The sequence below is a fragment of the Pecten maximus genome, chromosome 8, assembly GCF_902652985.1.
Source record: "Pecten maximus chromosome 8, xPecMax1.1, whole genome shotgun sequence".
Lineage (NCBI taxonomy): Eukaryota > Metazoa > Mollusca > Bivalvia > Pectinida > Pectinidae > Pecten > Pecten maximus.
This window is the reverse complement of record NC_047022.1, coordinates 37399334-37416136: the sequence shown is the minus strand read 5'-3', so window position 1 is coordinate 37416136 and position 16803 is coordinate 37399334. Positions and strand designations below refer to the sequence as shown.

Sequence of the window (16803 nt, the reverse complement as noted above, 5' to 3'; positions counted from 1 at the left end):
AGTATTATTGGGTGAAGGAGATTCATTTTTAGCTCACCTAGTCTGAAGGACTGTCCTCCATCTGTTGTCTGTTGTCTGTCATGTGTTGTCTGTCATCTGTTGTCTGTCATGTGTTGTCTGTCATCTGTTGTCTGTCATCTGTTGTCTGTCATGTGTTGTCCATCTGTCAACTTTTCCTAAAAAATGTTACAAGTCATGAAAACCTCAGTGGATTTTACCAAATGTCGTCTGAGTATCCTTGGGTGAAGGAGGAACCGATTGTGTATAAAAAGTAGATCAGAATTAAACAAAAAGTCAACTGACTACAAGTTCAAAGGTCAATGTCAAGTTTGAAATGTAAAATTTTCACTGATGATCATTTTATTATGACATATTTACAAAGAAAATATGGTTAAAATTATAATTATTACATGTATTAATTGGTTGAGGTTAAACAAGTCATTAACTGACTGAGAATGAATGTCACTGCTGGATAAAAGGTCAAGGTTATTTGTGTCTAAGGGTCAGGACAAAGTGAATTTCTGACAATGACCTTAGCTGATATAAAACAAATCATATCTTTCTTATGAGTATTATACTGGTATTTCTATTTCCATTAGCCAAGCAAATATAGAGGTGGAAGGAAACGAGAGTCACATTACAGTAAAGTGCAAATGTCATAGATGTTGACCTCAAGTGGCTGCTTTCTTTTTGGAAATGTTCTAGCTAGTGATGGTTTGAACTCTGTTTATAATTGACCCTATTTCTGATAGTCTGAACTTGTCATTTAAATAATGTGTTGTATATATGATCATAGCAATACAGCTGTTACAGACAAACAATACAGCTGTTACAGACAAACAATACAGCTGTTACAGACAAACCATAAATACATATATTTGCCACAGATTTTAAGATTTGAATTAGTTTTTCACATTGTTTAGAAAAAATATTGAGCACAAGACAACTAATTGCTAGGCCCTGACAATGTATAAATAACATGCAATCAGTATCAGCTGATGTCACTGCATGGTAGACTACGAAATCACACTTGTATTTTCAAGTATGGTATTAACTAAACATTTTGATTTAATTTCAACCAGATGTTTCTTAATTTTTGCCAATTAAGGTATTACATGTACATATGTGTCAGGGCATCCAGTTGACCCTTGACTTTTAGCAATTTCAGAAGTCAAATAACTATTTCTGAGAAATCCGAAGGGTCAAAACATATGTCAAATAGACATGTCCCTTCAAACCCAAGAGTCAGATCTCAATTTGGGGAGTCAGAAACATACTCTCCAGGGTCTACTGGTTGCCTTGTGTGTCCTCACATTATGTAGGGCAGGTTACACAAGGTGTTGTGGTAAAGTTGAAAGGATCGGCCGCCCGGTCATGGTGATTGACCAATAGAAACTTACATGGGTCTGTTTCGTAGACAGGGATATCTATTGGTTCCAAGGGTTGAGATATCCCTGTTCACGGTATAGGTCCATGTTTGATTACTTTTCTCACATACTGTACTTAAAACAGTAACAAATTGTAAGGTGTTGGGAATCTTTTTCATTGCACCATCATGAAAATGTGCATCAAAATTGATGATGTTATCAATTTGAGACATGGTTACGATGCAGGAAATAATGATGTTACGCTATTGTGAGACTATGTGAGATCGACTTATCCAATCCCTAACAAACACGGGATCACCTTGTGAAGTATGTGAGAAATAATTAGCATTCATGTCCAGTCAAAACACTTCACAGGTGTTCCAATGAGCAACGGGTAAATTTGAAGGTGTCAAATAAGTTTGGTAGATACTAGGACTATAACTTATAATTGAAAAGCAGACATGTTGATGTTCTGACCTAATTTTGCTAATATATAGACCTTAATTTACAGTAGCGCTTTCAAAGATTCAATTTATTTAACAGACCATTCTTTACGAAATATATATACCATAATTTTTTATTCAAATAAAACATATACAAAATGTACCACGAAGAGATCTATGTTTAGGTCTCTGATACAAGGCAGTCTAACTTTTGCGAAACAAATGAAATGTGTACTGTTTCAGGGCCTTCACAATGGCGGCATAGTCTGACCTCTGCTTTGCAATAACGATTATGATTTTCACAAGTAGAAGAAAGTTAAATAATCCATTAACATCAAATAAATTAAAATACTATAATTTTACCCATTTATGAATGTTTCATTGCTCTATACCAGGCATTTGTTTTTGTATATATGTTTGATTTTGCTGATATTGACTCAGATAGTTCAAACTCGTGCTAAATTTGAACAGTTTCATCATAATTTTTATTTAATTTTGTCCTAACTGACTGAAGGTCATCATCATCTGTGGGGATATATAGCCACAGGACTGGACCCGTGCTGACATATCAGTGTTGTAGTTTGCTTTAGAGCAATATGTATACATGGTAATGAGAGGCAGATCCCAAAATAGAAAAAGTTTTGGTAATGTAACTTAGAGAGCTTTGCCATAATCACTCAAATATTCAGGTGAGTGATACAGGCCCTGTGGACCTCTTGTTGAAAATGTTAGCTGGAATGAAGGGCTCTTGGGGTTGTTCAAAAGAACTAGTACATTCAAGGGTACAGAAGTCAGATGTGCTGAAATAGTTCAACAAATTCTTCCAAATAACTAAGACATTGAGGTCCTGATGTTTGGGAGGCAGCATGCTAGGAAGGAGCTATTTATTTGAGGGAGATCTCTGTTAGATTTGATGAAGACGTAATACCGCTGTATTAATGTAGACATGTCACACCGAGATCTCTGTTAGATTTGATGAAGACGTAATACCGCTGTATTAATGTAGACACGTCACAGGGAGATCTCTGTTAGATTTGATGAAGACGTAATACCGCTGTATTAATGTAGACACGTCACAGGGAGGTCTCTGTTAGATTTGATGAAGACGTAATACCGCTGTATTAATGTAGACACGTCACAGGGAGATCTCTGTTAGATTTGATGAAGACGTAATACCGCTGTATTAATGTAGACACGTCACAGGGAGGTCTCTGTTAGATTTGATGAAGACGTAATACCGCTGTATTAATGTAGACACGTCACAGGGAGATCTCTGTTAGATTTGATGAAGACATAATACCGCTGTATTAATGTAAACACACGTCACAGGGAGATCTCTGTTAGATTTGATGAAGACGTAATACCGCTGTATTAATGTAGACACACGTCACAGGGAGATCTCTGTTAGATTTGATGAAGACGTAATACCGCTGTATTAATGTAGACACATTACAGGGAGATCTCTGTTAGATTTGATGAAGACGTAATACTGCTGTATTAATGTAGACACGTTACAGGGAGGTCTCTGTTAGATTTGATGAAGACGTAATACAACTGTATTAATGTAGACACGTCACAGGGAGATCTCTGTTAGATTTGATGAAGACGTAATACCGCTGTATTAATGTAGACACACGTCACAGGGAGATCTCTGTTAGATTTGATGAAGACGTAATACCGCTGTATTAATGTAGACATGTTACAGGGAGGATCTCTGTTAGATTTGATGAAGACGTAATACCGCTGTATTAATGTAGACACGTCACAGGGAGATCTCTGTTAGATTTGATGAAGACGTAATACCGCTGTATTAATGTAGACACGTCACAGGGAGATCTCTGTTAGATTTGATGAAGACGTAATACCGCTGTATTAATGTAGACACGTCACACCGAGATCTCTGTTAATTTTGGGACTATCCCGTCCAGTACTTTCACACATAAGTTTACCAGTCCTCCAAGCTTCCCTGACAGACATAAGGTCATCTGGTACAGTGTAATAATGGTATTGGCCATCACTCTCTGTGGAGGTGAAGGTCATAGAGTCCTTGACCTCTGGCTTTACCCTAAAGTATTTCAAGGTCACGATGTCTGGTTGGACTTCCTCAGTGCAGTTGTTGAGATGCACCTGTACATTGCTGTGTATATCACCTAAAGGCTGTTGACGATTTGGTGCGATGTAGGTCAGTTTTAGTGATACAGTTGTAATGTTTGAGGTCATAGAAAATGTATCTGAACAATTTTGTGTTGGAATTCTATAAATCACTTTGGAATCCTCTTTATAACAAAACAGTGTGTCTACTGCTGGTGTTGAGTGATTCCTCACCCATATATAGACAATAGGTGGCGCTGTGAACATACAGCTCAGCGTGATTCCTGTGGAGGGATCTGACAAACGTGTCACGTCCTGTAGACCAACAAGTCGTATCCATTGATGGTCGGCCATGTTGTGTATCTGTCTGTGTGAGGCATTCAGCCTCATGAATATACCGACTCCCTGTATATATTTATCAGACTCCTCACCTGATAGACCATCACTGTCAAACTCAATCTGGGTCTTTTGGAAGTTTGTCGTCAGAAAGAACACAGTGCCACAAAGTCCAAGTATTGTCAGGAGAATAACGCTAGTAAAAATACTGATACCTTTTCTTATTCTGCTAGATTCTCTCCCACCTTGTTTTCTTTTAATGAAATATTTGATCCAGACAAAAGCTAGTTTGACAATCACTTCAAACATAGCTGCTGATGCTTTGACAATCTGAACGGTGTTGGTTGCTTCCTCCCTACATATAGCGATACGAACGTTTATAGCGATCTGTGGCAGATCTTCAATGAGTAAAGTTGAAAAAGTTAGAAATTCACTGATCACTTCTATGGTGTCGTTATCCTTATGGTATTCCATAAAGTTTAAGATTATCTCTCCTACAAAGGTTACAGAACCAATGATACAAAACACAAACGACATCCTGATTATCAGATCCTCGTGTGTCCCAAACACCAGGCCATCCTTCGCGAAAACAAGGTCCGAATAAAACAGCCAATCGCTGACAAAGTCAAACAGGTCTGCAATCAGCGACACCAGTAGTACTATCAGTTTACCCAGACTTCTAAGACAAGCCATGATCAGTATTGCTTTCTTCTTGCTTTATAACTGAAGTCCAATCTATAAAGAAAGAAATTTATGTAAAATGTTAAAAATTGTCATATTGCGAGCCTTCACTATAAACATACAGACTCACTGGGGCCTAATGATGGCCTTTACTATAAACATACAGACTCACTGGGGGTCTAATGAAGGCCTTCACTATAAATATACAGACTCACTGGGGCCTAATGATGGCCTTTACTATAAACATACAGACTCACTGGGGGTCTAATGAAGGCCTTTACTATAAATATACAGACTCACTGGGGGTCTAATGATGGCCTTCACTATAAATATACAGACTCACTGGGGGTCTAATGAAGGCCTTTACTATAAACATACAGACTCACTGGGGGTCTAATGAAGGCCTTTACTATAAACATACAGACTCACTGGGGGCCTAATGAAGGCCTTTACTATAAATATACAGACTCACTGGGGGTCTAATGAAGGCCTTTACTATAAACATACAGACTCACTGGGGTCTAATGAAGGCCTTTACTATAAACATACAGACTCACTGGGGTCTAATGAAGGCCTTTACTATAAATATACAGACTCACTGGGGGTCTAATGAAGGCCTTTACTATAAATATACAGACTCACTGGGGGTCTAATGAAGGCCTTTACTATAAACATACAGACTCACTGGGGGTCTAATGAAGGCCTTTACTATAAATATACAGACTCACTGGGGGTCTAATGAAGGCCTTTACTATAAACATACAGACTCACTGGGGGTCTAATGAAGGCCTTTACTATAAACATACAGACTCACTGGGGTTCTAATGAAGGTCTTTACTATAAACATACAGACTCACTGGGGGTCTAATGATGGCCTTTACTATAAACATACAGACTCACTGGGGGTCTAATGAAGGCCTTTACTATAAACATACAGACTCACTGGGGTCTAATGAAGGCCTTTACTATAAATATACAGACTCACTGGGGCCTAATGATGGCCTTTACTATAAATATACAGACTCACTGGGGGTCTAATGAAGGCCTTTACTATAAACATACAGACTCACTGGGGTCTAATGAAGGCCTTTACTATAAACATACAGACTCACTCGGGCCTAATGAAGGCCTTTACTATAAACATACAGACTCACTGGGGGTCTAATGAAGGTCTTCACTATAAACATACAGACTCACTGGGGTTCTAATGAAGGTCTTTACTATAAACATACAGACTCACTCGGGCCTAATGAAGGTCTTTACTATAAACATACAGACTCACTGGGGGTCTAATGAAGGCCTTTACTATAAATATACAGACTCACTGGGGCCTAATGAAGGTCTTTACTATAAATATACAGACTCACTGGGGCCTAATGAAGGCCTTTACTATAAACATACAGACTCACTGGGGGTCTAATGAGGCCTTTACTATAAACATACAGACTCACTGGGGTCTAATGATGGCCTTTACTATAAACATACAGACTCACTGGGGTCTAATGAAGGTCTTCACTATAAACATACAGACTCACTAGGGCCTAATGATTCCCTTTACTATAAATATACAGACTCACTGGGGGTCTAATGATTGCCTTTACTATAAACATACAGACTCACTGGGGGTCTAATGAAGGCCTTAACTATAAACATACAGACTCACTGGAGGTCTAATGATGGCCTTTACTATAAACATACAGACTCACTGGAGGTCTAATGATGGCCTTTACTATAAACATACAGACTCACTGGGGGTCTAATGATGGCCTTTACTATAAACATACAGACTCACTGGGGTCTAATGAAGGCCTTTACTATAAACATACAGACTCACTGGGGTCTAATGATGGCCTTTACTATAAACATACAGACTCACTGGGGTCTAATGAAGGCCTTTACTATAAACATACAGACTCACTGGGGCCTAATGAAGGCCTTTACTATAAATATACAGACTCACTGGGGTCTAATGATGGCCTTTACTATAAACATACAGACTCACTGGGGTCTAATGAAGGCCTTTACTATAAACATACAGACTCACTGGGGTCTAATGAAGGTCTTTACTATAAACATACAGACTCACTGGGGCCTAATGATGGCCTTTACTATAAACATACAGACTCACTGGGGTCTAATGAAGGCCTTTACTATAAATATACAGACTCACTGGGGGTCTAATGAAGGCCTTTACTATAAACATACAGACTCACTGGGGCCTAATGATGGCCTTTACTATAAACATACAGACTCACTGGGGGTCTAATGATGGCCTTTACTATAAACATACAGACTCACTGGGGGTCTAATGAAGGCCTTTACTATAAACATACAGACTCACTGGGGTCTAATGAAGGTCTTTACTATAAACATACAGACTCACTGGGGGTCTAATGAAGGCCTTTACTATAAACATACAGACTCACTGGGGTCTAATGAAGGCCTTTACTATAAACATACAGACTCACTGGGGGTCTAATGAAGGCCTTTACTATAAACATACAGACTCACTGGGGGTCTAATGAAGGTCTTTACTATAAATATACAGACTCACTGGGGGTCTAATGAAGGCCTTTACTATAAACATACAGACTCACTGGGGGTCTAATGAAGGCCTTTACTATAAATATACAGACTCACTGGGGGTCTAATGAAGGCCTTTACTATAAACATACAGACTCACTGGGGGTCTAATGAAGGCCTTTACTATAAACATACAGACTCACTGGGGTCTAATGAAGGTCTTTACTATAAACATACAGACTCACTGGGGGTCTAATGAAGGCCTTTACTATAAACATACAGACTCACTGGGGTTCTAATGAAGGTCTTTACTATAAATATACAGACTCACTGGGGGTCTAATGAAGGCCTTTACTATAAACATACAGACTCACTGGGGTTCTAATGAAGGTCTTTACTATAAACATACAGACTCACTGGGGGTCTAATGATGGCCTTTACTATAAACATACAGACTCACTGGGGGTCTAATGAAGGCCTTTACTATAAACATACAGACTCACTGGGGTCTAATGAAGGCCTTTACTATAAATATACAGACTCACTGGGGCCTAATGATGGCCTTTACTATAAATATACAGACTCACTGGGGGTCTAATGAAGGCCTTTACTATAAACATACAGACTCACTGGGGTCTAATGAAGGCCTTTACTATAAACATACAGACTCACTCGGGCCTAATGAAGGCCTTTACTATAAACATACAGACTCACTGGGGGTCTAATGAAGGTCTTCACTATAAACATACAGACTCACTGGGGTTCTAATGAAGGTCTTTACTATAAACATACAGACTCACTCGGGCCTAATGAAGGTCTTTACTATAAACATACAGACTCACTGGGGGTCTAATGAAGGCCTTTACTATAAATATACAGACTCACTGGGGCCTAATGAAGGTCTTTACTATAAATATACAGACTCACTGGGGCCTAATGAAGGCCTTTACTATAAACATACAGACTCACTGGGGGTCTAATGAGGCCTTTACTATAAACATACAGACTCACTGGGGTCTAATGATGGCCTTTACTATAAACATACAGACTCACTGGGGTCTAATGAAGGTCTTCACTATAAACATACAGACTCACTGGGGCCTAATGATTCCCTTTACTATAAATATACAGACTCACTGGGGGTCTAATGATTGCCTTTACTATAAACATACAGACTCACTGGGGGTCTAATGAAGGCCTTAACTATAAACATACAGACTCACTGGAGGTCTAATGATGGCCTTTACTATAAACATACAGACTCACTGGAGGTCTAATGATGGCCTTTACTATAAACATACAGACTCACTGGGGGTCTAATGATGGCCTTTACTATAAACATACAGACTCACTGGGGTCTAATGAAGGCCTTTACTATAAACATACAGACTCACTGGGGTCTAATGATGGCCTTTACTATAAACATACAGACTCACTGGGGTCTAATGAAGGCCTTTACTATAAACATACAGACTCACTGGGGCCTAATGAAGGCCTTTACTATAAATATACAGACTCACTGGGGTCTAATGATGGCCTTTACTATAAACATACAGACTCACTGGGGTCTAATGAAGGCCTTTACTATAAACATACAGACTCACTGGGGTCTAATGAAGGTCTTTACTATAAACATACAGACTCACTGGGGCCTAATGATGGCCTTTACTATAAACATACAGACTCACTGGGGTCTAATGAAGGCCTTTACTATAAATATACAGACTCACTGGGGGTCTAATGAAGGCCTTTACTATAAACATACAGACTCACTGGGGCCTAATGATGGCCTTTACTATAAACATACAGACTCACTGGGGGTCTAATGATGGCCTTTACTATAAACATACAGACTCACTGGGGTCTAATGAAGGCCTTTACTATAAACATACAGACTCACTGGGGGTCTAATGAAGGCCTTTACTATAAACATACAGACTCACTGGGGGTCTAATGAAGGTCTTTACTATAAATATACAGACTCACTGGGGCCTAATGATGGCCTTTACTATAAATATACAGACTCCCTGGGGGTCTAATGAAGGCCTTTACTATAAACATACAGACTCACTGGGGTCTAATGAAGGCCTTTACTATAAACATACAGACTCACGGGTCTAATGAAGGCCTTTACTATAAATATACAGACTCACTGGGGGTCTAATGATGGCCTTTACTATAAACATACAGACTCACTGGGGTCTAATGAAGGCCTTTACTATAAACATACAGACTCACTGGGGGTCTAATGAAGGCCTTTACTATAAATATACAGACTCCCTGGGGGTCTAATGATGGCCTTCACTATAAACATACAGACTCACTGGGGCCTAATGATGGCCTTTACTATAAACATACAGACTCACTGGGGGTCTAATGATGGCCTTTACTATAAACATACAGACTCACTGGGGTCTAATGAAGGCCTTCACTATAAATATACAGACTCACTGGGGTCTAATGAAGGCCTTTACTATAAATATACAGACTCACTGGGGTCTAATGATGGCCTTTACTATAAATATACAGACTCCCTGGGGGTCTAATGAGGCCTTTACTATAAACATACAGACTCACTGGGGTCTAATGAAGGCCTTCACTATAAATATACAGACTCACTGGGGGTCTAATGATGGCCTTTACTATAAATATACAGACTCCCTGGGGGTCTAATGAGGCCTTTACTATAAACATACAGACTCACTGGGGTCTAATGAAGGTCTTTACTATAAATATACAGACTCACTGGGGTCTAATGATGGCCTTTACTATAAATATACAGACTCACTGGGGGTCTGATGAAGGCCTTCACTATAAATATACAGACTCACTGGGGGTCTAATGAGGCCTTTACTATAAACATACAGACTCACTGGGGTCTAATGAAGGCCTTCACTATAAATATACAGACTCACTGGGGGTCTAATGATGGCCTTTACTATAAATATACAGACTCACTGGGGTCTAATGAAGGCCTTTACTATAAACATACAGACTCACTGGGGGTCTAATGAAGGCCTTTACTATAAACATACAGACTCACTGGGGGTCTAATGAAGGCCTTTACTATAAACATACAGACTCACTGGGGTCTAATGAAGGCCTTTACTATAAACATACAGACTCACTGGGGGTCTAATGAAGGCCTTTACTATAAACATACAGACTCACTGGGGGTCTAATGAAGGCCTTTACTATAAACATACAGACTCACTGGGGTCTAATGAAGGCCTTTACTATAAACATACAGACTCACTGGGGGTCTAATGAGGCCTTTACTATAAACATACAGACTCACTGGGGTCTAATGAAGGTCTTTACTATAAATATACAGACTCACTGGGGTCTAATGAAGGCCTTTACTATAAACATACAGACTCACTGGGGGTCTGATGAAGGCCTTTACTATAAATATACAGACTCCCTGGGGGTCTAATGAGGCCTTTACTATAAATATACAGACTCACTGGGGGTCTGATGAAGGCCTTTACTATAAATATACAGACTCACTGGGGTCTAATGAAGGTCTTTACTATAAATATACAGACTCACTGGGGTCTAATGAAGGTCTTTACTATAAACATACAGACTCCCTGGGGGTCTAATGAGGCCTTTACTATAAATATACAGACTCACTGGGGGTCTAATGATGGCCTTTACTATAAACATACAGACTCACTGGGGTCTAATGATGGCCTTTACTATAAACATACAGACTCATCGGGCGTAATGAAGGCCTTTACTATAAATATACAGACTCTCTGGGGTCTAATGATGGCCTTTACTATAAACATACAGACTCACTGGGGGTCTAATGAAGGTCTTTACTATAAACATACAGACTCATCGGGCGTAATGAAGGCCTTTACTATAAACATACAGACTCACTGGGGGTCTAATGAAGGCCTTTACTATAAACATACAGACTCACTGGGGCCTAATGAAGGTCTTCACTATAAACATACAGACTCACTGGGGCCTAATGAAGGCCTTTACTATAAACATACAGACTCACTGGGGGTCTAATGAAGGCCTTTACTATAAACATACAGACTCACTGGGGTCTAATGAAGGCCTTTGCTATAAACATACAGACTCACTGGGGCCTAATGATGGCCTTTACTATAAATATACAGACTCACTGGGGGTCTAATGAAGGCCTTTACTATAAACATACAGACTCACTGGGGTCTAATGAAGGCCTTTACTATAAACATACAGACTCACTGGGGGTCTAATGAAGGCCTTTACTATAAACATACAGACTCACTGGGGTCTAATGAAGGCCTTTACTATAAACATACAGACTCACTGGGGCCTAATGAAGGCCTTTACTATAAATATACAGACTCACTGGGGTCTAATGAAGGCCTTTACTATAAACATACAGACTCACTGGGGCCTAATGAAGGCCTTTACTATAAATATACAGACTCACTGGGGTCTAATGAAGGCCTTTACTATAAACATACAGACTCACTGGGGGTCTAATGAAGGCCTTTACTATAAACATACAGACTCACTGGGGTCTAATGAAGGCCTTTACTATAAACATACAGACTCACTGGGGGTCTAATGAAGGCCTTTACTATAAACATACAGACTCACTGGGGTCTAATGAAGGCCTTTACTATAAACATACAGACTCACTCGGGCCTAATGAAGGCCTTTACTATAAACATACAGACTCACTGGGGGTCTAATGAAGGTCTTCACTATAAACATACAGACTCACTGGGGTTCTAATGAAGGTCTTTACTATAAACATACAGACTCACTCGGGCCTAATGAAGGTCTTTACTATAAACATACAGACTCACTGGGGGTCTAATGAAGGCCTTTACTATAAATATAAAGACTCACTGGGGCCTAATGAAGGTCTTTACTATAAATATACAGACTCACTGGGGGTCTAATGAAGGCCTTTACTATAAATATACAGACTCACTGGGGCCTAATGAAGGCCTTTACTATAAATATACAGACTCACTGGGGGTCTAATGATGGCCTTTACTATAAACATACAGACTCACTGGGGTCTAATGATGGCCTTTACTATAAACATACAGACTCATCGGGCGTAATGAAGGCCTTTACTATAAATATACAGACTCTCTGGGGTCTAATGATGGCCTTTACTATAAACATACAGACTCACTGGGGGTCTAATGAAGGTCTTTACTATAAACATACAGACTCATCGGGCGTAATGAAGGCCTTTACTATAAACATACAGACTCACTGGGGGTCTAATGAAGGCCTTTACTATAAACATACAGACTCACTGGGGCCTAATGAAGGTCTTCACTATAAACATACAGACTCACTGGGGCCTAATGAAGGCCTTTACTATAAACATACAGACTCACTGGGGGTCTAATGAAGGCCTTTACTATAAACATACAGACTCACTGGGGTCTAATGAAGGCCTTTGCTATAAACATACAGACTCACTGGGGCCTAATGATGGCCTTTACTATAAATATACAGACTCACTGGGGGTCTAATGAAGGCCTTTACTATAAACATACAGACTCACTGGGGTCTAATGAAGGCCTTTACTATAAACATACAGACTCACTGGGGGTCTAATGAAGGCCTTTACTATAAACATACAGACTCACTGGGGTCTAATGAAGGCCTTTACTATAAACATACAGACTCACTGGGGCCTAATGAAGGCCTTTACTATAAATATACAGACTCACTGGGGTCTAATGAAGGCCTTTACTATAAACATACAGACTCACTGGGGCCTAATGAAGGCCTTTACTATAAATATACAGACTCACTGGGGTCTAATGAAGGCCTTTACTATAAACATACAGACTCACTGGGGGTCTAATGAAGGCCTTTACTATAAACATACAGACTCACTGGGGTCTAATGAAGGCCTTTACTATAAACATACAGACTCACTGGGGGTCTAATGAAGGCCTTTACTATAAACATACAGACTCACTGGGGTCTAATGAAGGCCTTTACTATAAACATACAGACTCACTGGGGCCTAATGAAGGCCTTTACTATAAATATACAGACTCACTGGGGTCTAATGAAGGCCTTTACTATAAACATACAGACTCACTGGGGGTCTAATGAAGGCCTTTACTATAAACATACAGACTCACTGGGGTCTAATGAAGGCCTTTACTATAAACATACAGACTCACTGGGGCCTAATGATGGCCTTTACTATAAATATACAGACTCACTGGGGGTCTAATGAAGGCCTTTACTATAAACATACAGACTCACTGGGGGTCTAATGAAGGCCTTTACTATAAACATACAGACTCACTCGGGCCTAATGAAGGCCTTTACTATAAACATACAGACTCACTGGGGGTCTAATGAAGGTCTTCACTATAAACATACAGACTCACTGGGGTCTAATGAAGGCCTTTACTATAAATATACAGACTCACTGGGGCCTAATGAAGGCCTTTACTATAAATATACAGACTCACTGGGGGTCTAATGAAGGCCTTTACTATAAATATACAGACTCACTGGGGCCTAATGAAGGCCTTTACTATAAACATACAGACTCACTGGGGTCTAATGAAGGCCTTTACTATAAATATACAGACTCACTGGGGGTCTAATGATGGCCTTTACTATGAACATACAGACTCACTGGGGCCTAATGACAAAAAGTATACTGGCTTGACAGGAACACAGACAAAGAGTTTATAGATAGTTAGAACCCTTCAGACTACAAATGCTGATTAAACAATGATTATTCAAATTTAATTGTAGATAGACTTAAGAAACCATTATAATGATAATGAATGAAATGATGTCACTATAACCATATAATGTAACTATATAAGTTTATATTTGTTGTTGTTTGAAGCCCACAACAGCTGACATACAGCCTTAAATCTGTAAATGATACGGATACTGAATGCAGTACAAAATGAATATATCTTATCAAAACACTTAGATGATAAAGATACCTTGACTAAGTAGTCTGAGTAACACTATTAAGTAAAGTTATTATCAGTTATATCAACAATGTTATAATAAATATCAACAATGTTATAATAAATATCAACAATGTTATAATAAATATCAACAATGTTATAATAAATATCAACAATGTTATAATAAATATCAGCAATGTTATAATAAATGATATATCAACAATGTTATTATAAATATCAACAATGTTATAATAAATATCAACAATGTTATAATAAATGATAACAACAATGTTATAATAAATATCAACAATGTTATTATCAATTATATCAACAATGTTACAATAAATATCAACAATGTTATAATAAATGATATATCAACAATGTTATAATAAATGATATCAACAATGTTATAATAGATATCAACAATGTTATAATAAATGATAACAACAATGTTATAATAAATATCAACAATGTTATAATAAATGATATATCAACAATGTTATAATAAATGATATCAACAATGTTATAATAGATATCAACAATGTTATAATAAATGATAACAACAATGTTATCATAAATTATATCAACCATGTTATAATAAATCAATAAATTATATCAACAATGTACATTTGATTGACAGTACATAAACTTACCTCTATACACAGCAACTCATGCTGTCACAGACGTCCGTATTGGCTGTCTGTGTTCGTCTAATATAACTGTTTGGAAGGTCAAGTGATCAGGATGTATGACGATTTTCTCTTCCTGTACTTAAGGAATATCTATATATCTCTCTCTCCAACACCAGGATGTACTAGTTTACATGGGAGTTATTAGATATTATATTAAAATGATAAATTTCTATAACACAGTAACTCTTTGTTATAACACCATGTTATACCACAAAGTAATGACAATACATCAGGTTAGATATTAATAAAGGATCTACTCATAGCATGGAAATCATCACCTGACCCTGTAGTACCTATATTACCTGTATTTACCTGTGATGACAAAGGACACTCCACCTAACAATATTGGCTGTTACTCATACCTATTGCTTGATTTCCAGATCTTGTTATTGTAGGTATACCGTTATTAGACCTTTTAAGTGCCACATTATGCTATAATAATCACATTGTCTGTGTGTTCATCCTTATCATCAATTTAACAAGGCAAATTGCCCTTTGAAATGCGAGTCATTTTCAGTAATTGGCTGAGAAAAATAATTGATAATTACTTACAATTATTAACTTAATATTTTGTTTGTATACATGATGTTATTTTGTAAACAATTATGAAAATGTAGTGTAGTCAGATATTATACTGTAGTGTAGTCAGATATTATACTGTACTGTAGTCAGATGTCCTTTTGCCTAGTGTAAAAGTTTAGTACTGTATTTATCCTCAAATAAGCCCCTTTGCCTAGTGTAAAAGTACTGTATTTATCCTCCTCGTATCTATCTGTATCTATCCCTTCATATAAGGGAAGGGGTTTATTTGAGGATGAATACAGTATTTAACTTTAGTGTGTAAAAATTTAGCATTGAAGTTTGGGTAATTTTATTTGTAAACAACTAATAGCATGCATGTTATTCTAAAATTGAGTATTCTGTTAAATTGAGAAAGGGGCAGATTTGTATGCAGTTTGTCCATAGACAGCTAGGTTAAAGTTTTTCATCATCAGATAGTGGGCTCTTCAATTCACCTTCCATCAGAGGTCCATCGTCCATCCGTCTGTCTACAAGCAGCCATTTTGTATTTTGACATTTGAAGTTTGTTATCGCTACTTCTCAGAAAATATATCATGGCTCTTTTTCAGATTCCATATGTAGGTACCCTTTGAGATCTAGTTGTGGTAGTTCAACTTTTGAGTCTGAATTGGAAAACAAAATTGCCAACAGGCATCCATTTTGGAATTTAATACATTTTGTAGGTGAAGTTTGTTATCACTACTTCTTGAAAAGCACTGGTGGGCTAATTCTCAAACTTCTCATGTAAGTTCCCTTTGGTCCCTAGTTATAATGCCTATTCCATTTTGAGTCTGACAGGCGACCACCTTGAAATTTGACTGTTGAAATCTAATACTGATATATTTCAGAAAGTTTTTTTTGTATGTTTCCTAGACGTCATATGTAGGTTCCCCAAAGAAGGAAATAGTAGAAAACACATGATTCTTCCTTAAGACTATATAACGATCATTCAGTGGTGGGCACTTAAGATTCCTCTGGGATTTCTTGTTATAAAACAGTGTTGTGTCAATACTAGTGGAGATATAACTTAGCTATTTCACATGCATGTTCCTTTGGACAAGACCTTTCCATTAGTACTACATTTGCACACCTGCTGACAATAAGCCTGAACTTGGCCATTACCTTTAACCTACTTTTAAAAAACTTAAACCTCGTCCACAGTATGATCTTAATTGTATGA

The 16803-nt window shown here is 38.0% G+C and overlaps 2 protein-coding genes across 2 annotated transcripts in view; one reads left to right on the top strand and one right to left on the bottom strand.

Annotated features, from left to right (window-relative positions):
• The window catches only part of LOC117333402 (notchless protein homolog 1-like), a 123681-nt gene that overhangs the window by 41042 nt on the left and 65836 nt on the right, over window positions 1-16803 (top strand). The window lies entirely within an intron of this gene.
• LOC117333404 lies at window positions 3516-15157 on the bottom strand. Its single transcript, XM_033892692.1, has 2 exons — window positions 15024-15157; window positions 3516-4972 (listed from the first exon to the last, which is right to left on the bottom strand). Exon 2 carries the CDS (start codon window positions 4928-4930, stop codon window positions 3683-3685), a length of 1248 nt encoding a protein of 415 aa, XP_033748583.1. The 5' UTR covers window positions 4931-4972; window positions 15024-15157; the 3' UTR covers window positions 3516-3682.